The 26065-nt window shown below is 54.0% G+C and overlaps 8 protein-coding genes across 8 annotated transcripts; 3 read left to right on the top strand and 5 right to left on the bottom strand.

The window, feature by feature from the left end:
- Positions 1–445: 445 nt before the first annotated feature.
- Positions 446–3338, bottom strand: CkaCkLH20_09144 (uncharacterized protein; the record flags this gene model as incomplete). Its single annotated transcript, XM_038891859.1, has 5 exons — positions 446–1473; positions 1523–1678; positions 1738–1785; positions 1836–2078; positions 2147–3338. 5 exons carry the CDS (start codon positions 3336–3338, stop codon positions 446–448), a joined length of 2667 nt encoding a protein of 888 aa, XP_038742792.1.
- Positions 3339–4779: 1441 nt separating this feature from the next.
- CkaCkLH20_09143 (uncharacterized protein) lies at positions 4780–6330 on the top strand (the record flags this gene model as incomplete). Its single annotated transcript, XM_038891858.1, has 6 exons — positions 4780–4961; positions 5025–5322; positions 5378–5576; positions 5642–5851; positions 5908–6166; positions 6222–6330. 6 exons carry the CDS (start codon positions 4780–4782, stop codon positions 6328–6330), a joined length of 1257 nt encoding a protein of 418 aa, XP_038742791.1.
- A 507-nt stretch (positions 6331–6837) lies between these two features.
- On the bottom strand, positions 6838–9006 carry CkaCkLH20_09142 (uncharacterized protein; the record flags this gene model as incomplete). The annotated part of the gene is made up of 3 exons (XM_038891857.1): positions 6838–7112; positions 7200–7222; positions 7310–9006. 3 exons carry the CDS (start codon positions 9004–9006, stop codon positions 6838–6840), a joined length of 1995 nt encoding a protein of 664 aa, XP_038742790.1.
- Positions 9007–10640: 1634 nt separating this feature from the next.
- On the top strand, positions 10641–12440 carry CkaCkLH20_09141 (MFS maltose; the record flags this gene model as incomplete). Its single annotated transcript, XM_038891856.1, has 4 exons — positions 10641–10868; positions 10934–11744; positions 11802–12193; positions 12252–12440. 4 exons carry the CDS (start codon positions 10641–10643, stop codon positions 12438–12440), a joined length of 1620 nt encoding a protein of 539 aa, XP_038742789.1.
- Positions 12441–13220: 780 nt separating this feature from the next.
- Positions 13221–14821, bottom strand: CkaCkLH20_09140 (major facilitator superfamily transporter; the record flags this gene model as incomplete). Its single annotated transcript, XM_038891855.1, has 3 exons — positions 13221–13839; positions 13899–14579; positions 14637–14821. The coding sequence occupies 3 exons, from the start codon at positions 14819–14821 to the stop codon at positions 13221–13223; spliced, it is 1485 nt and encodes a 494-aa protein (XP_038742788.1).
- Positions 14822–15727: 906 nt separating this feature from the next.
- On the bottom strand, positions 15728–18199 carry CkaCkLH20_09139 (uncharacterized protein; the record flags this gene model as incomplete). Its single annotated transcript, XM_038891854.1, has 5 exons — positions 15728–16305; positions 16365–17609; positions 17659–17808; positions 17866–17906; positions 18138–18199. 5 exons carry the CDS (start codon positions 18197–18199, stop codon positions 15728–15730), a joined length of 2076 nt encoding a protein of 691 aa, XP_038742787.1.
- Positions 18200–19305: 1106 nt separating this feature from the next.
- On the top strand, positions 19306–23160 carry CkaCkLH20_09138 (hydantoinase B/oxoprolinase; the record flags this gene model as incomplete). The annotated part of the gene is made up of 1 exon (XM_038891853.1): positions 19306–23160. One exon carries the CDS (start codon positions 19306–19308, stop codon positions 23158–23160), a length of 3855 nt encoding a protein of 1284 aa, XP_038742786.1.
- Positions 23161–23883: 723 nt separating this feature from the next.
- CkaCkLH20_09137 (uncharacterized protein) lies at positions 23884–24705 on the bottom strand (the record flags this gene model as incomplete). The annotated part of the gene is made up of 1 exon (XM_038891852.1): positions 23884–24705. The coding sequence occupies one exon, from the start codon at positions 24703–24705 to the stop codon at positions 23884–23886; it is 822 nt and encodes a 273-aa protein (XP_038742785.1).
- Between the last annotated feature and the right edge of the window lie 1360 nt (positions 24706–26065).

The raw sequence follows: 26065 nt of genomic DNA, 5'->3' as shown, positions 1-26065 counted from the left end.
AGCAGTCTTATCTGAACATTCCCAGCTGGTAGATTACAGAAATCACTATCAGAATGAGAGTCTGTCAGTTCTACTATTTCATTGCGTTCCCTTACCAGCTAGTGTTCATGCTTCATATCAGTTGGCTGGTGTCAACCAGCGATAACAAATGCGACTTGACAACCCCCACGAGCCCACTTGCGGGATCGTAGTTTGAACAACGTTGGTGGGGTATCGCGGGGATGTGTTGGCTGGGCTGCAGATCTAAAAGTCTTGGCCACAAAGATTCCCCTTTTCGGTAAGATGGAGATTTAACTGGGATTGGATGACTTCACTTAGAAGCAATACAAGTTCGTTTTGTTATCGGAGAGATAGATGAAATACAAGAGATTCTGTTGCACAGAAAGCTTACGTATACTGCACTGTCACCACTTGAACATGTACGACTAACAAGTCTAGCCCCTGGCTACCAACCGGAAGGTCTTGACTGAGGGTTACTCTGCCCGTACATGGACTGCATAGAGCCCCCTTGCTGGATGTTTGGCTGCTGCAACTGCTGCTGTTGGAGTTGCTGCTGCCTCTGCCCCTCCGCCGGCTGCCCTCCCATGTTCTGGCCGGGGATAGCTTGAGGACTCATAACGCCAGGCTGCATCGCGGCACCCACGTTGGAATTCCCGATGTTGGGATTTCCCAGTGCAGAGTTGCCCATGACGGAGCCTCCCATGCCGCCGGTCGCAATTCCAGGACCACCGACGCCGGCCCCACTCATCCCGCCGAAGCCCGACTGCCAACTGTTCCCAAAGCCGCTCTGGTTTTGCATGTTGTTCCCGAACCCAGGGCCTCCCATCCCCATCCCTGACGGCCCCCTAGAACCCATCGTGTTGGAGTACTGAGAGTTATCCCAACCCCCGAAGCCCGACTGTTGTTGGTTGTGCTGGCCGAATCCCGGACCTCCCCAGCCGAACTGATGCCGATCGAACTGATCGAACCGGTGCTCCTTCCTTAAGTTCAAGATATCATCGCCTCGGCGGTGCTTCACAGTCCACAGGTAGGCGTTGAACTCATTCGAGACGAGCGCAACCTTCTCGAAATGCTCCCTTTTGACATGAATCGGGCCGGGGATATTGTTCTCCTGTTGATGCCACTCCGCAAGAGCAACAGCCGTCTGGAACGCGTTACGAATCTGTCGGCCGTTCCAGACGGGTTTGAAATCCGGCCGAGATTGTTGCAGATTCCAGAGCTCCTTGGCGAGGATCTCGATCTCTAGGCGATTGAAGCTGACGTGCTGGGTATTGTCGTCCGGAGCGGCCTCCTTGGAGAGCTGCTCGGTCCGCTCCATTTGGACTCTCCATATCTTTTCGGTCTGGTCTTGGGTCAAGGGCGGGTAATAGAGGGCCAATGACATGCGGGATTTGAAAGCTTCGTCGAAGGAACCTACTTTGTTTGTCGTGAGGAAGAGGATGCCTTCGTAGTATTCCATGACGTGAAGGAAAACTTCAGCTGTTAGTTTAGACTGACCGCTTTATCGCTGACATCGACGTACCAGACACGAGAGCGTTTCTCTCAATATTATCTTGACTTCTCTCAGCCAGGAACACGTCAGCTTCGTCAAGAAGCAGAACACAGTCCCAAGCTTGGGCTAACTGGAAAGAGTCTTGCAGGTTGGTCTCAACTTCCGCTGGGGTCATTCCCAAGTCACCTTGAATAGGTTAGACATCTTGAGTATCTTTGAGCGTCGGTCAAAACGATAGAACTTACCGCAAGTGATAGGGAGAAGTGGCTTGTTGTAGTATTGTGCGACGGTTTCTAGGACAATTAGTACCGCTGAAACCAGAGTCTTAGGAAGTGAGACCCACCTGCTGTTGATGTCTTCCCAACTCCGGGAACCCCGTGCAATAGGACAATGAGCCCTTTGCCCTTGTCTTGAATGAGATCGAACTGTCGCCTCTTCGACTTCTTCTTGCGGAAGTGAGTGGCCATCATGGACTCAATGATTGACCGATGCCTTGGGTCAATTTGAAGGTCGTTCCATGCCGAATTCTTAGGCTCCATTCTCATCAAAGTGTTGTCGTCTTTACCAGCTCCGATGGGAATACAAGCTATATCATTCGGTTAACCAATAATTCCATTTACTCATAAGGACGTTTTTGTGAAAAGGAAATCTTACCCCATTTACGAGTCCTCAACACGTACGCAAAGACTCGGTCTGGCAGAAGTAACACGTCGTCTCCTGCTGGTGGTGATCGGCTGTACAGTTCAAGGTTCTGGTTTTGATCTGTGTAGTTCAGAACCTTCTCGGCCATACGCAAGTCCCATATCCTGTCATCATCCACATTTGGTGGAGGACGAGGTGCGCCTTCGTAGAGCGTAGTCAACTGTCTGGGCTCTCTGCACGGATTCCAGTCCGTAATTGTCTGCAAGCAGCGTTCGAAGTCCACGACCACAGAGCTTTCGATACTCTCCGAGAGAACAGCGACAGATGTTATGGACCCCGGATTCGGCCGCTTGAGAATGTCGCCCCTGGGTTCATGACTCAGGCTTCGTCCTCTGAAATGGCAGTAGCCTGGCTGAAGAAAGGAGAGGAATTCCAAGCCCCTTCGTTCTATGCTGTTCACATCGACCAGGCCTTCGCGCTCAGCCACTTTTAGAGGCAGAACTGAAAGACTCTTGACACTCGTGAGTTCTTTGAATTCTTCGATCTCAAACTTTCGAATGACCCTCACAAAATGAGTGCCGTTGAAGTCGATATAAAAGCAGTCTAGTGTAAAAGGAGGTATGCTGGTACGGTAGGAACTGCCCCCGAGCTTGAAATGATCGTCGATTTGGGGAGGTACTATTGCCGGGGACCAGTCACCTCCTTGGCCTTGAATGACTCGCCAAAGCTTCTGGGGAACACTCGGATCCTTGACATAAACTATGCTTCCCGGGTTGAACACATGCCAAAGCTCATTGTATAGGACGCGAGTGTCGTCTGTGTCGTTCAACGCTGTGCGAAGGGGAACGAGGTAGCTGTCCATGAAATCAACGACGGTCCTCAGATCGTCGTGAGCCTCTTGGAGCTCTTCACGGCTATGATTTCTCCAATCCGGATCTGTGAAGATCGCATGCTGGGGCGAAGTGGTTGATACTGAGACTCCTGATGCCACACTGGATTCGTCGCTTTCGGCGGCATCTTCGTTGTGATCATCGTAACTGTCGACGGCCTCTTCCTCGTTCGAATCCAGACCCCGTGCGTTGCCTTTCTGTGATTCAGTTGTGGTTTCCGTTGCCTCTGTAGCTACCGCCTGGGTGGCTTCTGCGCACAATCTGGCCAAGGTTGAAAGCTCTTTCCGGATCGCGTTTTCTTGATGAACGAGCATTTTGTAAGGTCGAAACAGCTGGATGAACCCTCCTCTAACCCCCTCCCACAATCTACTATCTGCCAACCTGATGAAAATACGGCGGACAGGTAAAGAATGAGCACGGAGCTGGGGTGGAAGGTACGCAATGCCATTGGGGCGCGCAGGTCGGCCGATGGTAACTGGAGAAGCATCCTGGTCACCTCCTCCTAACCGAGGTTGCGATAAGCCTCGACTGTAAAACGGAGGCTCTTCAGTCAACACGCAAACAGCGTATGTATCTGTAGGCAATTCAGGCGTTGGCGGTCGCGGGTAGCCTGGAGGAGGAGGAGGAGGAGGAGGCCGTCCCATCCACCGTCGCCATTTCATACATCGTAACTCGGGAATACACTTAACCCTTTCTACCTCAGGTTCGCTAACAAGTGACGCTTCTGACGGGACTTCTTTTAGGAGGCCTGATATCCACTCCATCATCTTGAGGTGATTCTGCAAAGCTGTCATGTTGGCTACGTCCGGACGGACCTTCAGTGCTTCTCGCGACATGAACGTTTTATGTCGCCAGCTATAAGCGAGTTTGCGCAATCTTCTTGCGATTGTGACATCTGAAACATCGGATTGGACGCTCTTGTTGTCATCATCATCGTCACCCCCGTCAAATTGATCATCAGGGATGCTCGAGGCGTCATGAGAAACATGCTGGCTGTTCTCTACATCTGATGTATCCTGAGGTTCAATGGGACCACGGGGCTTCTGCTGGCTTGTCAGAAAACAAATCCAAGGTTTCTAAAATGGTCAATGGACTCTCACAGGTGAGGCACTCGGGGTCGTGTTCTTGCTCTCGGATTCCTGGACCTCTCCATTCTCCGAGATAAAGCTTGACTCATCGGTAGAGGAAATCGCCGGCTCATGGGCCATACCGCCCGAGAAACCCAGTAGAGCCGAGCTTTGCTCTGCTGTGGAACCCATCATGATTGTTTCAAAGCCCAGGAGGATATAAATAAACGATCATGGTCTGATCGCTCACGACAGATGGATGACCAGTTGAACGACACTGCCTTGGAAGAGGCACACAGACAAGTGTCGAAAATCAGAACCTTCAATTAGCCGGCAAGTCGAAACTAATATCGCGGGAATACTCTGTCCTGAAGCCTGATATTTCGAGCGCTTTCGTCACCTTTTATGAGGGGAATACAGGTTCAGCTGCCAAGCATTTTACAAGACTGACAAATCAGGTATCCCGCAGTAGCGCTTACTCGGGATGTCGAGCTCATTCGAGCCCAAGTCCAAGTCCAATCAAACGAGAGGGGCGCCGCAGGTCAACATAGTATCGACCAAATGATGCTGCCTGGGAACTGCTTGACCCGACGAGCTAATGCAGTCATCCCTACCGCTCCGGTTTCTCACACCATCAATTGCAACCCACCATCCCCACAGCCTTATCGAAGTCAGACATACAAGCCGCATGGTATCCAGACTCATCTCTCTGTATCATATGTTTACTGACAACTACATCTCAACGAGCAAGATGACAGAATACGTCGATACTTTCATGGAGACGAGGGCTCCAAAAATCGACCACGGCTGGCAGATTTCGGCAAGCAACAAGTTCTCCGAGAATCGAAAGCAGCGACAGGCTTCACAGAGGTGAGTAATACGATGCTCCTTTCTGTCTACATGAGAAGATTCAATGTTGATTCTGTGATGCAGAGCGTGGGAACGCACGAGGTCTTTCAAGAGTATCGTCAGAAGCTTTGTGAAAAACACCAAGCGCGAGGATCTGACAGGATTCGACGTCGACCGCCAGTTCCGCTGGGAGGATGTAAAGTCCATGGCCTCGGACTCAATCGAAAAAGACAAAGACAGGACGAAATGGCGGCGCAATCCTTTCAGAGCAGCGGGACGGTCGCTTCAGCAAGGGGCATCAAACTTGGAGATGCTGATGACTTTTCTCCCTAACGGAGACTACACTGGTATTCTCTGCGGTGCATTGACGTTTGTCTTCTGCGTGAGTTCCTTCGAATTCCTGAAGCAATCTCCAAAGTTTCTGACACAAGACGCAGGCAGCCAAACGTCTGGACGAGGTCAGAAATAAGATCATAACCTGCCTCGACAGCCTCCCCGACATTGTTGGGCAGACAGAAGCGTACGTCGATATCTATGATGACGACCCGAAAGTGTGGAGTGCCGCTGAGGATCTCTATCTCGGCATTCTCGACGGGGTTGAGGGCATGCTGTTGTGGATCGATAAGTCAGCGTTTGGTGAGAATACGAACCCTCATAGTGATCATAATCAAAACTCAACTAACGCGCGACTCGGCCACAAGAGCGTGCTTTCAAGGCTTTGATGCTTCCTATGACATTTGGAACGGCGGTTGAGGAGGTCTCAATCAAGAGAAACATCGAGGATAAGGTGGCACAGTTTCGGGAAGTCGTTCAAGTGAATCTCCACAAGAGAATCGGACAGCAGTACAAGACGATTCAGACATTACAAACCCAGCTGAACGGCCTCATCTCCTACGCCAAGTGGTCACATGGTAAGTTAAAATGATGCGATGTGAAAAGAGAACCTACTCACACAATTGAAAATCAGAGAACCCTCAGGCCGTCGTTTTGTTCAAAACATCATTCATCAACCTCAGCCAACTCCGGGGTATCCTCAACGTTGACCCACGCATGGCTCAGAAAGACATGGAAACCGGAATTATAGACGCCCAGAATGTCTGCCCGCCAAATCTGATTAACCACGCCTTATCGGTGTTGCGAGAAGAAAAGTTCGCCATGTGGCTGCAGTCCAACATATCTCACATTCTTCTTATCAACGGTCGGATGCAACTCAGCCCGGAGCAGGAGTCATCGTCTCCTCTGACTATCCTCTCCTGCATCTTGTCGCAAAGCGTCACTCAGAGGTCGGATCGCAGCTTACCGCTGGTATACCTCTGCGGCCAACACAACTCATCACAAGATGCCCACGGTGGACCGAGAGCGTTGCTCCGCTGCATCAGCTCACAACTAGCGCACGCTGTAACCCAAGAAGACGTCGATCTTTCTGGAATCGATCTGAATTTCGTGGAAGGTATCAAGACCCAAAGACCTGATGCTCTGTGCGGTCTCTTTCGCTTGCTTCTCTCTGCAGTGGTTGGGAAGGTGGTCTTCCTGATAGTGGATGGAGTCTCCTGGTTTGAGGAAGGGCCTTTTTCTCAAGACTTTGGACAACTCGTCGTTTTCCTAAGAAATCTGACGAATGAGTTAAATCGACGTCAGCCTGGTTTCCTGTTGAAGGTTTTGCTCACCAACCCTTCGACGAGTCTACATTGCCATCAATGGCTTCCTGAAAGTTGCGTGTTAGAGATGGAGGATGTCGACGGCCACACAGAAATACCTCAAGATGTAGACCAAGTTCTGTTTTAGATGTTTGGTATCGAATGTTCTTAATTCACACGCATTTCTTTCTGCTTTTTCCGTGTCTGTTGGTAGTATACACAATGCTGATCAACAGCTATTCATATGTTTACTAATATCACTAAGGACCGGGTGGCCAAGGTGGCCATGGCCCAGGCGGTCCAGGGCCAGGTGGTCTCTCCTTTACTCTCAATAACTCGAACCACGTATCAGGCCGGACGATCTCAAATTCGGGTCCCAGCTGCTTGACCATGCGACTGATATTAGCTGGCGTCACATCAAAGGCACTGACAGCGCCAGCGATGAAAAGGGGACCGCGGCCTTTCCAGTTATCCGAGATGTTTCGCAGCGTCGCTGCGCTGGTGTCTTCGTTCCCAATGCTGACCATATTCGTCACTGGAAACCCTTCAGTTCTGTTGACTTGGAGAGTTTCCAACGTAGAAACGAAAGATCCATACAATATTCCACGGAGCCTATTCCTACCCACGGCGTCTCGAAAGGCAATACTAAGCTCTGGGGTTAAGGGGTTATCGGTAGAATTTATACGGTCGTACACAAACAACACCTTGTCTGTCTGTGTGGCTCGAACGTACTCCCCGCTTTGAGAGAGGAACGCTGCCAGAGCTTTCCTCGGCCAGACCCCTGGGTAGGTGTAACCCGCCCCGTCGGGTCCGGCGATGAGCAAATCGTTATCGGTGGACGTTCTCTGATAGTACGACAGTATACCCGGACCGATATCCCGCAGTAGAGGGCTGATAGTCCAGCCGAGAGGAACGGAGCCTCTCTCGGGGTCGTTCCAGTGTGTGAACATAGCCCGTTGGTCATACTGAATGTTATCCCCTTCAAGATAGACGAGGCATAGGTACACTTTGGCATTCTTCCTGGGCGGAGGGCGTCCTGGACCTGGCGGCCGCCCTGGCAGCTCTCGCGGCGGACCAGGAGGACCAGGAGGACCCCATGGCGGCCCTCCTATCGCAGGCTTCTCTGATTTCTCTCGTGTTCTGAAACCACTGAACATAGTTGGGTTGAAATAAAAGTCCGTGGCGCCGACATATACGCCGCTTCGTGCCAACTGCGTGACGCCGGACATCTCATTCCCGTTGGGAAACCAGCCGAGGTAAGCTGCGTTCGGTTGAAATTGACGGAGAATTTTGTCAAGCAGTGCCGCCTCTCGAGGCCTGTTGCTATCCAGCCAAATACATGGCGCGGCTGTAGCGACGATGTAGTCGCGAAATATTGAGTTCACCTTCTGATAGGCGGGCGTTGACGTTGTTGCTGAAACCTCGAATTGGTTCCACATGGACAATGTGAGCGTCAAATTAGTGACTCGGGATGGATAGTTGAACTTGTAGATCATCGCGGCGGTGCCATCCGCGAATCTCCATCCTCCAGGGTAGTCGGCCAAGTGCGAGCCGCCATCGTCGAACAGAAAGGAGTCCTCATCTTCGGTGCCAGGCCGAAAGTCGGCTATGGTCTTGTTTCCACCCGTCGTAACCTTCACATTGAACACTGAAGGGCCATAGCCATCGGCGGGAAAGGCATCGCTAATATTTACGTAAACGGCGTTACTGCGGTTGATGAACTGAGACAGATCGATTTGATATGTGCCGTTGTTAGAAGCATCCGTCAAGGAGGAATTCGCCTTTAAGAGTGAAGTCCAGGTTCTATTCGCGAAGAAGACAGTCGAACTAGGCCTGATTGCTGTAATAAGACGGTCGGTCACTTTGGGCCAAACATTTCGGGCCGCGTAGTCGTACATCTCGTACTTGTCTTTGAACCGCCCCCTAAGGTCCTCAGTGATGGTGAGATTGAGGCGCCGCGCCAGATCTTCAGTTGCTAGTACGGCGCCCGAGATTCCAGCCATCGTCGACGCCAGGTTGATCGTATCTGGCAGTTTGAGATCATAGATGATTGCGCCGCGGACCTCGGACTTGTACTTTTCGACCAGCCGGAGAGGAGTGCTCGTCACGTCCGCGCTTTGGATACCCATGCCTTCGAATTGCCGTAGCCACGCCTCATTGGTGGCATCATCAGGCATCTTGGGGTCTTCTGACCAGTAAAGATAAAGCCGAGGTTTTTGACGATTGACCAAGCCCTGCAAAGAGACCAGGAGGACTTGCTCATTGCCGGAAAGGGCACTGAGTCTGGCGTACTCAATGTCTTTTGCAACGTCTGGAAACAATGGCAACGCCCGGTCTGATGGCCAGTCTAGGCCGGAGACACTTGGCGCGCATAAACAGAGGGATACCAGTGCGCTCAATATTGTGAGAATATGAAGCACACGGTACATGTTTGGCGCGATGCTGTGTTCCATTGCCGCGGTTGAGGTACTTGCATAAACAATGCAAATGACATGAATACATCGTGAGAATGACCGACTCCAGCCGTGGGAGGAAGAGTACAGCTTTATAACTTTAACTCAAAAGAACTATAAAAATGAGGCGAACACGAGCGGAGATGAAGGTTTGTATCAAAGTTCGTAGCTTAACTCTGTCTATGTGAGCATCATGACTAGTGCGTTCATCTCTCAACACCGCGAAACGCAACTGCAAGATGAGATGATTTAAAAGCTTGGCAACTTCAGCTCACAACTTGCACTACTGTGACATCAGACGCACTGTCACGTGCGATTATTGTCCTATCGACTTCCAGCCTTACGGCTTATGAAATCTACACACGAGAATTTAGATACTCTAAGGTCTTTCAACCATCACGACTCAATTCCAGGATGGCTCGTGGGGAGTTTGTGAGTGATTGAATGGAAAATCGTGGTTTCTGGTTGACTGCGATAGTTTTGGTCCATCATGCATGAAACTATTTGACTTTCGCTGCTGATATTCCGATACTTATACCAAAAGAACTCATAGATAGCCCTGTGTTCTGAGGCCGAGCAGAGAAGCACCTGACGTCTCTGCTTCTGAGAGTTCTCTCACGACCCTGCCCTTTCTTCCCTGCATAAGTGCAGTTCGGACTGTATCCTAAACGGGCCGAACGGCAAGCTTAGCTTACAATCCTGCATGTTGTTGGTGTTGGTGCCTTGTCAGAAGAGAATCCTACTGAACCCTTGGCCTTGGTTGGCTGGCGCTTATTCCTAGAGTTGCAACTGGCCCGGTTCCGAGGAAGATGAAATACAAGGCGCTCTTCACCCGCGGACTGCGGATTGGAAGGGTACATACAGTAGGGGACTCCCGTTCCCAGCAATCTGGTTTGCTGTGTTGTATCGAGCAAGCAGGAAAATGGAATGGTTCCCAGAAATGCTTGGGAGGTGGCTCGTATTCCAATTTCCCGGGACCTAGCCATGCGCGTCTCTTCGTCCGGTGTCCGCTACTCGTCCGCATCAATACCCAACGAGGAGGATCAGGAGTCAAGACTCGAGACAAACAAAGGGCCGGTCACATGGAACTGAAGATTCAAGAGTCGACCACGCGGGAATTCCGAGACCGACATGCCCGCGCCGATGCCGACCAACCAGAGTCGCGTCCGATGGCGCCGTCTCGGACCCTTGAACGCGTCCCCATTGGAGCGCGTCGTCCGCGCCGGAGGATTCCTCACCGGGCTCGCTGCATTTCGACCCGATATCCGGCCCTAGATGAAGGCGGGTGACACTCTGGGGTTTTGTGGGACGTTTTGGTCGTTGCGGGGGGCGGGGTTAGCGTCCTTTGGGGAATATGGAGTTGCCCAGATTGCAATGGTGGGATTCTGATCCTAGTCGGCGTCGTATGTATTGGTTGCACTCGCGGAATGACTCTGGATAAGCGAAAGGACTGGGGGCCGGGTGAGACAAGCTCTTTTAATGACAGCTTGCCCAGCCCCGGATTCCATTTTTCTCCCCTTCTCTGAGTGTCCCTCCTTTGCTGCTCCCTTCCTTCTTAGACTCCAGGCCAAGCCAACAACCTGCAAGATATCCTCAAAAGGTCCATCAACATGAGCGACCCCGTCGACCTCAAGAAGTCGACCGGCGCTGATGCCGCGGAGGTTGAGCGGTACGTCGACACCCAGCACGATGCCGACCTCGACGAGAAGGCCGGGATCGCGGCCTTCAAGAAGGATGCCATTGAGGCTGAACAGGCCGAGCACAACATGGGAGTGCTGGAGGCCGTGAAGTTGTACCCCATGGCTTCACTCTGGGCTTTCATCATGTCCACGACCATTGTAAGCTACCGGACCCTGAAACTATCCGTCTCATTGAAGGAACTGCAGCTGACAAACACGGCCAGATCATGGAGTCTTACTGCGTCTTCCTCATGGGCGCTTTTGTCGCCATGGACGAGTTCAAGAGCCAGTACGGTGTCCTCGACAAGAAAGGCGAATACCAGATTGAGGCATCGTGGCAGTCTGCTCTCCAGGTCGGCGGTCCCCTCGGCGCCATCATCGGTGTCTGTATCGCCGGTCCCATCACCAGCCGCATCGGATACCGCTGGGCCACAATTCTGGGCCTCATGCTCCTGAACGCCTTCATCTTCGTCTTCTACTTCGCCAACTCGCTCGCCCTCATGTTCGTCAGCCAGCTTCTGGAGGGTGTTCCCTGGGGTATCTTCATTGCCAACGCCCCCGCGTACTGCAGTGAGATCGTGCCCATGAGACTGAGAGCCCCCGCCACCCAGATGCTCCAGATGTTCTGGGCCATCGGCGCCATCATCGTCGGCAGTGTCTGCTACGTCTACGAGAGCAAGGCCGACTCCAGCGCCTACAGGGTTCCTATCGCGCTCCAGTGGATGTTCCCCACGCCCCTCGCCATCCTCCTCTTCATCGCCCCCGAGTCCCCTTGGTGGTTGGTCCGCAAGGGCCGTCTCGAGGACGCCGCCAAGGCTGTCCGCCGCCTCGGTCGTGCGTCGGCTACGAACGCTGAGGAGTCTATTGCCATGATGCGCCGTACTATCGAGCTCGAGAAGACCGAGAAGGAGCCCAGCTACGCCGAGCTGTTCAAGGGCACCGACACGTACCGCACCCTCATCGTCTGCGGTGTCTACGCTGCTCAGAACTTGACCGGTAACCTCATTGCCAACCAGGCCGTGTACTTCTTCAGACGTGAGTTTCAGCCTCAACTTTTCCCGCACCCGATGAAAGCTAACGTATGAAAAACAGAGGCCGGTATCGACTCGAACCTTGCCTTCGCCCTCGGTCTCATCACCTCCGCCCTGCAGACGGTCTTCGTCATGCTTTCCTGGATTCTCACCACATACCTCGGCCGCCGCACCATCTATGTTTGGGGTTCGCTCATCAACGTCATGTTCCTCATCGCCCTTGGTATCGCTGGATCCGTGGGCACGTCTACTGCCGCCTCTTTGGCGATGGCTTCCCTGGGTCTCATCGTCTCGGTCGGTTTCACACTCGGACCCGCGCCCGCTTCGTGGGTCATCATCGCCGAGACATCGGCTATCCGCCTCCGTCCCCTCACCACTGGTATCGGACGTGCCGCCTACTACGTCGTCAACATTCCCTGCATTTTCCTTTCCACCTACATGCTCAACTCCACGGTACGTGCAACCCACACTCTCCAATATCAGAGACCAATCCACTGACAATTCTCAACAGGGTGTCGACTTGGGCGGCCGATGCGGTTACGTCTGGGCTGCGACCGGTTTCGTCTGCTTCGTCATTTCCTTCTTCTACCTCCCCGAGATGAAGGGTCGCTCCGTCCGCGAGATCGACATCATGTTCAAGCGCCGCATCCCGGCTCGCAAGTGGAAGAAGACCGTCATCGACATCAACGACGACGAGTAAATGGGCGGTTGGGCTGCGGGCTTTTCGTCCTCGGGTTTGGATTTCTAGACTAATAACAACCCACCGGCTTTGACTGAGGAGTACCTTGCCAAACATGCGGGGTGTCTCCACTTGGAGTGCGAGGGTTGAAATGAGGAGGCGAGAGATGGAGATGAGGGGAAAGGTGTTCACGACCGAAGTAGAACCCATGTCAATACTGCTACTCAATACAACGCCGCAAACCTCTTTTGTTTGTAATCTGATTCAATATGCCGTAAACACAGCATCACGTGTGTTGAAGTGGATGTTCGGACACGGGTAGGGGTCCCGAGTAGTGTGCATGAACGGGTTAGTCTCCGGAGGAACATCCCCAGTTCGGAGGGGGAAGAGGGGATAGTGCGGCAGGGAAATCCCGCGCTCGGCATAAGCTGACACACACACTTCGTGTCGAAGTAAAACAACTGCGCGATCACGAGCTAAGACTCCAATGTCCTGTTGGTCTCATTAGCGACTCTGGTCTTCTCATGGCGATCGCGGGTGTTTGAGTCTTCAAATGTCTACTTGGTATGGACTGCTGTGGCTAGTACGTTGACATGAAAATACCGTATGAGGATAAGTGTTTGCAAGTTGGCTCATCTTCGCCATATTGAGCATGGATTGTTTTGGAACAGCTGGTCTGACTCTTTCTCCCGTCATCTGATTTATCATGTCTTAAATTGCATACGACCGCAGTCAATTGGTATCTTTGGCTTGAAATTGAGTGTTCTGATGTTCCCTTCCCGCAACCCTCTCGCAAAACTCTTACAAATGGTATTTGAAGTCCACTGCCCGATCACCAGTCTGGACCTTGCGCGTGTCCTCGATCTCCCCACTCGCAATCCTCGCTTTCACCTTGTTAAGGTGACGAATGTACAACCACTTGGCAACAATCAGCACCTGCGACGCACCCAGCGCGCCGACCGAGAAGCCGTTGCCTAGCAGGTACGGCGCCGTGCGGTAGATCTGTCCCGCCACGATGCCCGCCGAGTTGCCGATGGCCTGCTGCATGCCGATGGCCGTCGCGCGGCGGTAGTGCGGGGCCATGTTGACGTTGAGCCAGGTCAGGTTGAGACCCGGGCCGTTGTAGACCGCCACCGCGCACAGGAACGTGCCGAAGAACTTGATGCCGTTGCTCGTCGGGCAGATGATGAGGATGTAGCCGACGATGCCGGGGATGTTGGCCAAGAAGACGAAGGGGCCGCGGATGCAGAGCCGGTCGGAGAGGTAGGCCACCGAGAGGAACGCCAGGCCGCCGAAGATGTAGACCGGGATGCTGAGGTACTGCGCCTCGATGCTGGTGTAGCCCATGCTGACGATGATGGAGGGGAGGAAGGTGCTGAAGCCGTAGAGGAGGATGTCCTGGCAGAATTGGATAAGGCCACTGGTATGTTGTCAGCAAATAGCTTTCTCTGAGATTTTGGCACAGGGGATGCTTCGTACCTGAGGTACAGCTTCGGGTCAAGCGCCGCGATCTTGATCTCCTCCCAACTAAACTCCTCGCTTCCCATGTACGCGGCGCGCTGAGCCGCGCGCACCTTCATCATCCGCTTCTCCTCGTCAGTAAGGAAGTAAGCCTGGCCAGGGTCATTCGGCAACCCCCACCAGACGATGGGGGCGATGAGGATACTGAAGATGCCTTCAATGATGAAAACCCATCTCCAGCCCGCATAGCCGCCGACGCCGTCCATCTTCAGAAGGGAGTACGCCAGCAGTCCGCCGAAAGCGCCCGCAATAGCAGAGCAGACGAACAGGTACGACACCCTCTTCGCCTGCTCCTCGCGCTTGTACACCATCGTGAGGTACAAGTTGAGGGTGGGGAACAAACCCGCCTCGCACGCGCCCAGGATCAGCCTCACGGCGTACAGCCCGCCGATGTTGGTGATGAAGCCTGAGAAGATGGTGGCCAGCGACCAGACGATGCACAGGCTCGTGAGCAGGAGCCGTGGCGTCAGCTTCTTCATCATGATGGTCCAGGGAGGCTCGAAGATGACGTAGGTCGCGTAGAAGATGGAGATGGCGGTCGAGAACTCCTGCGTCGAGGCGCCGATGTCCTCGGGCATGCCGGCGACCTTGACGTTGCCGATGTTGCTTCGGTCGAGGAAGCAGGTGAGGTAGAGCAACCTGTGTGGGAGTCAATAAAGGCGTCGCTTGATGCGGGAGATGAATGAGGTGTCGTACATGATGATCGGGACGAAAGCTGCGTCGAGCTTGAAGAGGAGCTTCTTCTCCGCGGCGGGATCGATGGACTCCATTGCTGTGGTGCCGATGTTCGACTCGGTACGGTCGACGTCGCTTCCGAAGCCCTTCTCTGCGGAGTCGGTGACGCCGCCGGAGGCGTCGACGGCGGTTGAGATCGTTGTCATCGTTGGGTCCGGCTATCTTCAGTTCAATGAGTGGCGTGTGTGAACGGACTGAATTCCAATGATGGCCGTCGAGGTTGTCGGTCTCACTTATGAGTGGCGGATTGAGATCAGGCTCCGCTTTCTTCGACTAAGAGGTTGAAAGGGTCTCTCTAGCAGGAGTACCCTTGGGGTTTCCGGGGACGTCGACTTTATCTTTCTACTAAGACTTGGACAAGACGGATAACGCCTGCAGTTCGTCGGATACTATCTGTTTGCCGAGACCCATTCCCAGGCACGGGTAGACGGATCTTTGGTATCGAACGGTGACATCGATGGGGGTTTGTACAGAGCGTTGCTCCACGCAGAATGCTTGGTGCATGTAGACGGCAGTCAGTCTTACTCTTGGGAGATCGGAGGTCCTCACCGACACCCCTGATGTGCGGGGGAATCCCTCCCCACCTCGAGTGATAACACGGCATGATAGCGCGTCTCCACCGACCGGCTTCGGGGTGGCTCCCCTATCATCCTTCGCGTGGCCGTTGCATTGGCGGCGAGTAATACTGGAATTGTTCAAAAGGGTCTTGTTTTCGGGGATTTTCTAGCAGCCCTTTCTGATTACAAGGGTCTCAATGCCGCGGGAAACCGGGCGATATTCGCGATGAACGTCTTGGCTATTATCCAATGGATGGCTGGTCCCAGCCACCAAAACACGATGTCAGGATGATAACCCCGGGCATGGTGTCCGAAATCTCGGAGCCCAGGGCCCTTTTCCCTCGCCTCAGGCTTTCAGCTCCTTCAGTTGAGCCCTGCAGATGCTGCAGATCCCTGGAAAAAGTGGTCAGATTTTCATCACCGCTAACGATAAGCCGTACCCGCCACATATGTTCGTGACAGTTTCGGACGACAAAACATATCGATAATTGCCCATCACACATCCATTCTATCATCCGCTTGAGTCATGCCCGTTGCCTGCGTCCATTGCGAGAAATCGAAGCTCGCATCCATGGCCGGATCGGCAAACCCTTCCTCCCAAAGACCAAAGTCCATCATCGTGCTCATGTTCTCGTCGTAAAACGGCTCGCCCAGGGAGCTGTTATCGACAACAGGAAACGTGACCCGCTCTCCGATCATGCTCTGGCCCAAGGGATACCGCATCGCGAGAAGATTGCTTTGCCCATCTCCCATACTCACTGGTAAGATGGCGACATTTGGCGGCACGAGTCCAGCTGGCATCAGCGATTCAGTCGGTGAAAAGTTGGTCGGGAAGGGCGCTAGCGGCTCAAGCTGAGCATTCGTTTCGGACATGACGGCCGAGCGTAGGTTGGCGAGAAGTTCATATCGGGCACCCATGTAACTATTCCCACGTTCACCCATGCCTCGCAGGAGATCGAGCCCGGCGTTCATGGCCAGGATGTTGGAGGAGTTGGTGGGGAATGCGACGCAGACCATGACCAGAACTATCGCTGCCGAGAATACGTGCTCCCCGTCCATGTAGCCATAAGTTGCTGCAAGCCGTTCATTAGCTTCCGTAGTTGGCTGTTATCGGTCATAAGGAATATCTTACCGACGAGGTCTCTCTGCGCCGCAACAGTCATCATGTTGATGGTATCTTGAGCAGCGCCAATGCACATATCAATCACCCTGACGGTTGTCTGCGACAGGCCTTCTTTCCAGTCTCGCTCCTTCTCACTTGTATCATTACTGCTTCTGATTCTCTGCAATCGTTTCTGCACAACGTGGAACAGCAGTGGTCTTGCAGTCATGTTGATGCACTGGTAGTAATGAGCAAAAGTGCTAACGCTCTCGCGGCTGATGCTGAGCCGGGCAGGATCGAAACGCAGCTCATCCGGCAAGTCTTGATTCCACTTGGATAGACCCAAAATGATGCCCTGCACGGAAGCCATCAGACGTTGGCCAGACTTGGGCGCCGTTTTGCTTGTTTTGCGATAGATGGTATTGTGGATTTCCCCGAGTATTCGAGAAAGCTCGGTGTAATGGGTCAGTACCACCGCAGGGCAGTATTCTGGCTCTCTGGATAGTCTTGAGGGCAGGTCCACGCCGATGTCTTCGTCCTGGATGGTGATGGGATTTCCCGATTTGACCGACAGGATACGATCTAAGCTGTAGACTGACCACCACACTCGACGTCTATGCTCGCGCGTCTCGTCATCCATCAATTCCGGATTGGTCTCCGAGCATTGTAACGGATTTGGGGTTGGGCTGTAGCCAACTTCGTGGTGTAGCCCAAGAGAGATAGCCATACGCAGAGCCATTCCGGTGTAGAGGAAGGCTGCATCGCGACGGTTCATGTTCTGCATAAAATAACCGATGAGGGCCAGGGTCTCGACGCAGAGGATCGATCCCTCTTCGTGTGTGTCGGGAAGCAAGTTGAGAGCATGGGTGAAGTAATCAAACCCCGGAGGCCCTCTAAAGTCAACCCACTGGTTTACCGAATAGAACTGGCCGTAAGCCAGGATGATGAGGACCTTGGCGTACGAGAGGCATGCCTCTTTGTCGGATGGTTCTGGCGGACCACGATATGCGTCGACAAGCAACTGGTCAAACTTCTCCTTCGGGTCGGTGAAGGAGAATATTGTGCCGATGTAGGTGTATTGTGCGGCGAAGAGGCGTCGAGCAATATCGATCGGCGGTAGACGCACGCGTGTTCTCCCCTTTTCCCGTCGTGAAGGTAGAGCACTCGGCTCAAAATAGTTAGGGTTGGCGTCTAGACTTCCATCATCACCGTAGAAGCCAGAGAGCTGTCTTACGCTTCGGAGGAAGTTATCTGAAGATCCGGGGCCTTTGAAGCCTGCAGAGCCGTTAATGTTGCGAGATTGAGTGGAATGGACCATTCTTACTTGTAGATGGCTTGTGGACGCTGAGTTGGTTGAAGGGTTCGAGTAGAGGATGGGCATCTTCGAAATCTTCGTCGTTCACCTCCGTCGAGTTTCGATTAGGCTTTGCTGTTGATGTGGTTTGCGGTTGAGCGTTCTGAGACGTGCGGAGATCTGTTGACTCCTGGTCAGAAGTTGATGTGAATAAGGATGAGGCCTGGATCGACCTACCGTCGTAAGCTTTGGCTTTGGCTTCGAGTTCTCTCAAGTAGCTAGGCAAACGGTCAGAGAAGTTGATCACCGGATTAAATCACCAAAAGCTCACGATTCTGTGACAGTAATCTTCCTCGTTTCTTCGTATGCGCAGCTCAAGCCACTATCACGGCATCTTGAACACGTCGGCTTTTCTTTCGAGCAATACGACCGTCGTTGTCGGCAATTGAGACAACTAAGACCAAAGCATCAGAACATGGATCTCCAACTTGAAGATAACAGACGCTTACGCCACAGGTCTCGTATTCCCGTTATCGCCAGACTGAGATGAGGATGCAGAGGCAGACGCCATACCGACATGTGTATTTGGCGATGTCTAGTCCGGTCTTTCAGGTTGTCATTGCGGCAGTGGGGATGACGGTTCCCATGTCAAGTGGGATATCGGTCGCAGGCGGGTCTGCGGTGTTGTTGGAGATGGATTCCGTGACACACAGAAATCCTTTAGTTCCTGGGGTTAACGCGGGGAAGCCACGAGTTTGGGGACCGTTTGTTGTTGGCATTGGCAAGACGCCGCTCACATCAGAGACATACCCATTTTCGCATCTTGTTCCGTCGACGATCGGGAATTGTGTACTGGGGGAGTCTCCGCACAAGTCGAACTGACGCCGGACTGTGCCCGAAAGCAACATGAAATTGACATTTTCTCATTACGAAGTACAAGTCGTGAAGTAACTTTTGCCGATGCACGGACCACTGCATGTCAGATCTCGACCGGAGGGCTTATCGTTCGGACCATTGATGATCCGATCTCACTAAAGACCAATCAAAGACCTCTGATATGACGATTAAGTCGGGGACCCACTCCGATGGCTACCGTCGGGCGAATTCCCGCTTGACATCGACTTCGCATATCTCGCAATTCCACTCCAGCAGTCGCCATCAAGCCTTATCAAGTATCGGGCTTTTCCTGAATTTTCATTCGCAGATATACTGATCGGGGACCCACTCCGCCAGATCTCGAAGCCGCTTGGCCATTCTCTCCGCGCCGATGACCTCCGATTCAAAGGCCGATATGGTGTCGCATGTCTGGTGCTGCCGCCACGAGTCGGCTCAGCATCTGGTCGTTTTGCTTCAACGCGTAAAGTCCCGATCAGAAGTCAATTGGAGGGGTCAAAATGGCGGAGGTCCAAGGCCGTCTGCGGCTTGATCGCAGCTTCGCTCCGAAGCCCCATTTTGCCGATCCAAACGGCAAATTATTACGCTATCACGACATGCTCACAAACTCAAGCTGAGGAAGACTATGAGTATAAACCTTCAACGGTCAACTTCTCTTCACAATCTTGTTGTCTCACATTTACCAGTGTTACTGTGGCCTGAACCTCTCTGATACCCCTGCCACATTTTCCTTTCTCATCACCATTTTTCGGCTTCGCAAAAAGCCGACCTCACATATTCACCATGACCGTCAAGTCATATCGCATTCGAATCTCCATCGACAGAGGTGGCACCTTCACCGACGTCCACGCCGCCATTCCTGGAAGAGAAGACATCATTCTCAAGCTCCTTTCCGTCGATCCAGCCAACTACCAAGATGCTCCCACAGAAGGCATCCGCAGAATCCTGGAGATGGTCACTGGGGAGACACTACCTAGAGGACAGCTTCTCGATCTCTTCCACGTTGAGTCCATTCGCATGGGCACGACAGTAGCCACAAATGCGCTGCTGGAGAGGAAAGGAGAGCGCGTGGCTCTCATCACCACCAAGGGATTTCGCGACTTGCTGGCAATCGGAAACCAGTCCAGGCCAAACATCTTCGACCTCTCCGTGTCGCGGCCAGATGTCCTTTTCGATGAAGTCGTCGAAGTCGACGAGCGCATCACCCTGGAAGACTACACAGAAGACCCGGCTTCCGTCAAGACGACCCCTAGTGCCGAAGACAAGGAGTTAGTCACTGCCATCACCGGAGAGACCATCAGAGTCCTGAAGAGGCCAGACCTGGCAGAGATCAAGACCCAGCTGGAGAAGGTCCGCGAGCAGGGTTTCCGTTCCATCGCTATCGTCTTCGTTCATTCCTACGCCTACCCCGACCACGAGCTCTTGGTCGGAAAGGTGGCCCTCGAGATGGGCTTCTCGGTAACGCTGTCATCAGAAGTCCAGCCCATGATCAACGTTGTTCCCCGTGGCATGTCCGCCGTGGCTGATGCCTACCTCACCCCCGTCATCCGCCAGTACATCGACTCCATTTCGGCCAACTTCAAGGGTGGTTTCGCTGCCGCAGCTACCCGCATCGAGTTCATGCAGTCGGACGGTGGTCTTGTGGACTACCGTAAGTTCAGCGGTCTGAAGGCCATTCTTTCGGGCCCTGCCGGTGGTGTCGTTGGCTACGCGCAGACGTCCTGGGACGACGAGGAGCGCCGACCTGTAATCGGGTTCGACATGGGCGGTACCTCGACCGATGTTTCTCGCTATGCCGGTGTATACGACCACGTCTTCGAGACGACGACTGCGGGCATTGCCATCCAGTCACCACAGCTCGATATTCACACCGTCGCTGCCGGTGGTGGTTCCATTCTGACCTGGAGAAACGGCCTCTTCAACGTTGGTCCGGAGTCTGCTTCCGCCCACCCTGGTCCGGCGTGCTATCGTAAGGGTGGCCCGCTTACCGTGACAGACGCCAACTTGTTCCTGGGAAGACTCCTTCCGGAGTACTTTCCCAAGGTGTTTGGTCCCAAGGAGAACGAGCCCTTGAACCGCGAGGTCACTGCCTCCAAGTTTCTCGAGTTGACGAGCGAGATCAACAAGGACCGCGAGGCTTCTGGCCTCTCTCTCTTGTCACCTGAGGAGGTCGCCCTGGGCTTCTTGAAGGTCGCCGACGAGGGAATGGCGAGCCCTATTCGTGCACTCACCGAGGCTCGCGGTTATGAGGCCGGCGTGCACCACCTAGCCTGCTTCGGCGGTGCTGGCGGCCAGCACGCCTGTTCGGTTGCGACTGTTTTGGGTATTTCCCGCATCATCATCCACAAGTACTCCTCCATTCTGTCGGCGTACGGAATGTCGCTAGCCGATGTCGTCCACGAGATCCAACGTCCCTCCGCCATCACTTACTCTGATGAGACTGCCAGCAGCATCAAGGAGCAGCTCGAGGACCTCTCCTCGCAGGCCACGCTCGAACTGGTGAAGCAGGGCTTCGCCGAAGACCGCATCACCCACGACGCGTATCTTAACATGAGATACGCCGGGTCCAGCAGCTCCCTCATGATCCTGAAGGGCGCCGACTGGGACTTCAAGACTGAGTTCGAAGAGGCCCATCGCCGCGGCTTCGGTTTCCATTTCCCCGAGAAGGCCATCATTGTCGACGACATCCGCATCCGAGCAACCGGTACATCCCACGCAAAGGTCGAAAAGAGCCCCTTCGCTCAGATGAAGACCGTTGAGGGCTCGACCGCCGGCGCTCCGAACCCCAGCAGCTCCAACCGGGTCTACTTTGACGGCCACGGCCACCTTGACACCGCCGTCTACGAGCTCCAGACCATTCCCGTCGGCGCCCGCATCACCGGCCCGGCGTTGATCATTGACAACACGCAAACGATCCTCGTAACCCCATCTTCCACGGCTACGGTTCTTGACAGCTACGTTGTCATCGACCGCGCACCCAAAGAGGCTGTTGCTAAGACCAACGGCGAGCAGGAGGAGTTTAGCCCCGTCCAACTGACCGTTTTCGGCCACCGCTTCATGTCGATCGCGGAGCAGATGGGACGCACCCTGCAAAAGACCGCCGTTTCCACCAACATCAAGGAGCGTCTCGACTTCTCATGTGCTATTTTTAGCCCTGATGGCGGCCTCGTCGCCAACGCTCCCCACGTCCCTGTGCATCTCGGTTCCATGCAGTTCGCCGTCCGCTATCAACACAATCTCTGGAACGGCAAGCTGAAGGATGGCGATGTGCTCGTCTCAAACCACCCGTCCTGCGGAGGCACCCATCTTCCCGACATCACCGTCATCACTCCCGTGTTTGATGGCGAGGAGATTGCCTTCTATGTTGCCTCTCGAGGACATCACGCTGATATTGGTGGTATCCTCCCCGGATCCATGCCACCCACGTCATCCGCCCTTTGGCAAGAGGGCGCCGCGATTGAATCGACCAAGCTGGTTAGTGAGGGCCGTTTCGATGAAGACGAGGTCCGCCGCTTGCTGCTTGAGGAGCCCGCCCAGTACGATGGCTGCTCCGGTACCCGAAGATTGCAAGACAACCTTTCGGATCTCAAGGCTCAAATCGCCGCGAACGCCAAGGGTATCTCTCTGATCAAGGCCCTGATCGCAGAGAACGGCCTTCCAACCGTCCACCGCTACATGTACGCGATTCAACACACTGCTGAACACGCCGTGCGCGAGTTGATGCAATCCACTCTCACCAAATTCGGCTCCGAGCCCCTCGTAGCCGTTGACTACATGGATGATGGTACCCCCATCACTCTCAAGATCACAATTTCCCCTGATGGCTCCGCAACTTTCGACTTCACCGGCACCGGGCCGCAAGTCCTCGGCAACACCAATGCCCCCATCGCCATCACCCACTCCGCCATCATCTACTGTCTGCGCGGCCTCATTTCCTCGCAGATCCCCCTCAACCAGGGCTGCCTGGCGCCCATCGACATCGTCATTCCCGAAGGCAGCATCCTCAACCCGGGTGCCGGCCTCGCCGTCGTCGGCGGCAACGTCCTGACGTCGCAGCGCATCACCGACGTCGTCCTCAAGGCCTTCCGCGCCTCCGCCGCCAGCCAGGGCTGCTGCAACAACCTCACCTTCGGCACGGGCGGCAAGGACCCCGTGACGGGCGAGCATAAGGACGGCTTCGGCTACTACGAGACCATCGCCGGAGGCGCCGGCGCCGGCCCCACCTGGGTCGGCCAGAGTGGCGTGCACACCCACATGACCAACACCCGCATCACCGACCCGGAGGTCTTCGAGAAGCGGTACCCGTGCGTGCTCAGGCGGTTCCAGCTGCGCGAGGGCTCGGGCGGCAAGGGCCGCAACAGGGGCGGCGACGGCACGATCCGCGAAATCGAGTTCCGCGTGCCGGTGCAGTGCTCGATCCTGAGCGAGCGCAGGAGCAGGAGGCCGTACGGTATGGAGGGCGGCGGCGAGGGCGAGGCCGGCGTCAACTTGGTGATTGTGAGGGACGATATGAAGAATGGCGAGGAGAGGACTGTCAACCTCGGGGCCAAGGCGACGACGAAGCTTCGTGCGGGTGAGAGGGTGATAATCCAGTCACCTGGTGGAGGTGCCTGGGGCGCGCCTGTCGAGGCGAACTGAGGACATGAAGATATCTGCATATGCATATGAAGGAGTTATTTGGGATCAATTGACTTGGTTATTTGCGTCATCGCTTGCTTGGTCGCTGTAGACGTGCTTGTCTTACGAGTCAGATTGACATTCTTGTGTAACGTCGAGAGATGTTGTCTGCTCTCTGTGCATCTCCGGCCTGCGGGATTCGTCAGCTCCTGGGAACTTCACGATCCGAGATGCCATCTGAGACACAAGAACAAAAACCGACGTCTTGTGTCCTCGTGGGAATAAGACAGTACTCACGGGAATGACTCTCCTCTTGGATGTTCTTTCGGTTTCATGTCAGCTCCCGAGGATGATCAGTTCCGCTGTCGTCTGGGGTTTCCGCATCCGGCACCGCCAGGCCCGGCTACGCCTTTACAGAGGCGAGAACCTATTGGCGCGAAGACGTACGACTCCGGAATAAGGCACATGTAAGACACGTATTTGAAATTCTTTGGGGCATCTCTTGGCATTGCAGTGACTGTCTCCTGCTCGTGCGGTATCGAGATTCTGTGTCAGCCGAAGGTCACATTAACGATTGTAAGTTTGGTAATTGAGGTTGTGATAGTTGCAGTGTTTCCTGCAGATAGAATTATATGTAGAAAGACCATAGTTATACACATAAAAAGTACACATAGATGATGAATCTATTGAAGAGAAACCCCAAAACCCGTGTCATCAAGTCGTTAATGTCCCGGCCCAACCTCGTCATCCGACTTTCGTGACTTTCGTGACCTCCGTCGTCGTCTTCCCCATCATGTACGCCCCGAATATCCGCGTCTCCGGCTGCGGCGGCGGCTGCTGTTCCGGCTGCTGTTCCGGGTCGAACAGCTTGTCCGTGTCCTGCGTCGGCGAGGGCTGCGAGTACGAGAACGACGTGCCCGCACACTGCGCCAGCTCCAGGTCGTCGTCGTCGCGCGCGAACTCCTCCGTCGTGACCTCCACCTTGACCTCGTGCGTGACGAAGATCTTGCCCATGCCGACCATGATGACGGGCCAGAAGACGGGCAGCGAGGCGCAGATGGCCGCGACGTCGATCTCGAGGATGGCGAGCGCCATCGGCGCCGAGGCGTACCACGTCGGGTCGAGGGTCGGGTAGGTGCCTGCGCGCGAGCGGATGAGGGCGACGAGGCGCCAGGCCGAGAGCATGAGCACGACGCTGCCCAGGAGGAAGAGGCCGAGGACGCCCTTGCGGGAGCGCTTGTTGGCCTCCTTGTTGAAGTAGAGCGGGAGCGGGATGGCGAAGATGATGAAGTCGAGGAGCATGTTGCTCGTGGCGTGGCTCTCGTACGTCCGTATCAGCTCCTCGGCGATCTGCGACCCGAAGCCCCAGCGGCCGATGGCGTGTTCTTCCCAATCCCAGTACGCGCGGACCGGTAGGCACGGGATCCAGGCGAGGAACATGAAGGCGATGCCCCACATCGAGGTGATGACTATCATGACGATGGTGAGGGTGCGTGACTTGGAGCCACGATCGAAGGTTCGGAGGTACTGGAGGAGGATTGCGAGTTTGATGAAAGTCGTTGACATTGGTAAGGTCCCGTTACATATGTAGAATATCTATGCGATGATCAGCAAGGTCGCAAAGCAAGACTCGTTGTCTGAGGGTTTCTCGGCATACCTTTAGAAATTTTACAAGGTCTAGACCTAAGGCGCCGAACAGTAATAAATGTTCTCCCAGTCCATTAAATGTAGCTGATCTTGGATGTTAGAGATATTTTAGAGAAAAGCAGTCGAAAGACTTACCAATACAGGTCCCAATACTGCCTATTGATATAGATATCTTGGCTACGATGTTAGGTTGCTGCGAAGTCCAGCTGAGCAACGATCAAGACTCACCACCACTAATACTATGAAGACATCGTCCCATCCTGCCGCTTTCACGACACACAGGCGACACCATAGCCTCAAGAATGCACATATCAATGTAAAAACCTATTGTCATCAATAAGTGAGCATATGTGCCAATCCACAGGACTCGATGTACCAAACGACTTACCAAGAATGAAATGACGATGCCAAGCATCACATTCCTGTTGTTGAGTGCGGGTCTTGGGTCATTGAGGTTGTTGTATTTTCCAATCAGCTCGGGGAAGGTCGTCATGATGCCAAGGTCCCAGCCAAGGGAGATGCAGGCGAGAGAAATGGCTAATACCACTCTACATGCATATCAGTTCTTTTTCCGTCGGTCTGAAAATCAAAACCCAGGCCGTTGGTGAGGTTCAGGAAGGAATCGAACTTTGACGGTATAAAACAAGAGAAACGGCAGGAAGTAAGAGAAGGAACTACGAAGAGGCCGGGTGTGCGAGGGCCCTGGGCCTTATGCAATCATTCATCATGGCAACATCCGGCTACGCATATCAGGAGAATCCGGGATGAGCAAGGCGGCTTTTTTTTCTCCTTCTCCCAATAGACAGAAGAGCGCGGCCGCCGGAGGCGTGCTTGTTGGGTTCGTACAAGCGTCGAAACGTTTTCTCGGCTGGCAAGACTGATTCACACCAAGACAATAGACCTCCCCCCGGGCGTTTGTACCCCCCTTGACGTCCGCCGGCCCCATCAATTGCCTGTTTGGACGAATATTCTCCGGGCTGTAGCAGCGTTTGAAAGGAGGGCTGCATGTGCAAACAACTTTGAAATGTTGTTATTTCCGATTCATGAACCTGCTTTGCTGCTATCAATAGCTACGTCAATAGCAAATGCTGCTCAGAAATCCCATTCCGAGACAAGCCATTTGAGATTCGCTGTCTTGTTATCATCTACCGTCCATCCGCGCAAACTGCTTCTTGCGATGGGCGTCACATTGATTCGCGGTCGGAGGTATGCAGGGCGCCCTGCAACTCCCGCGTCGAACCCGGAGCACCGGGGGGGGGGGGCGCCCCGCCCCCCCCCC

The sequence above is a fragment of the Colletotrichum karsti genome, assembly GCF_011947395.1.
Source record: "Colletotrichum karsti strain CkLH20 chromosome Unknown Scaffold32, whole genome shotgun sequence".
NCBI classification, from domain to species: Eukaryota; Fungi; Ascomycota; class Sordariomycetes; order Glomerellales; family Glomerellaceae; genus Colletotrichum; species Colletotrichum karsti.
This window is presented reverse-complemented; position numbering and strand designations above follow the sequence as displayed.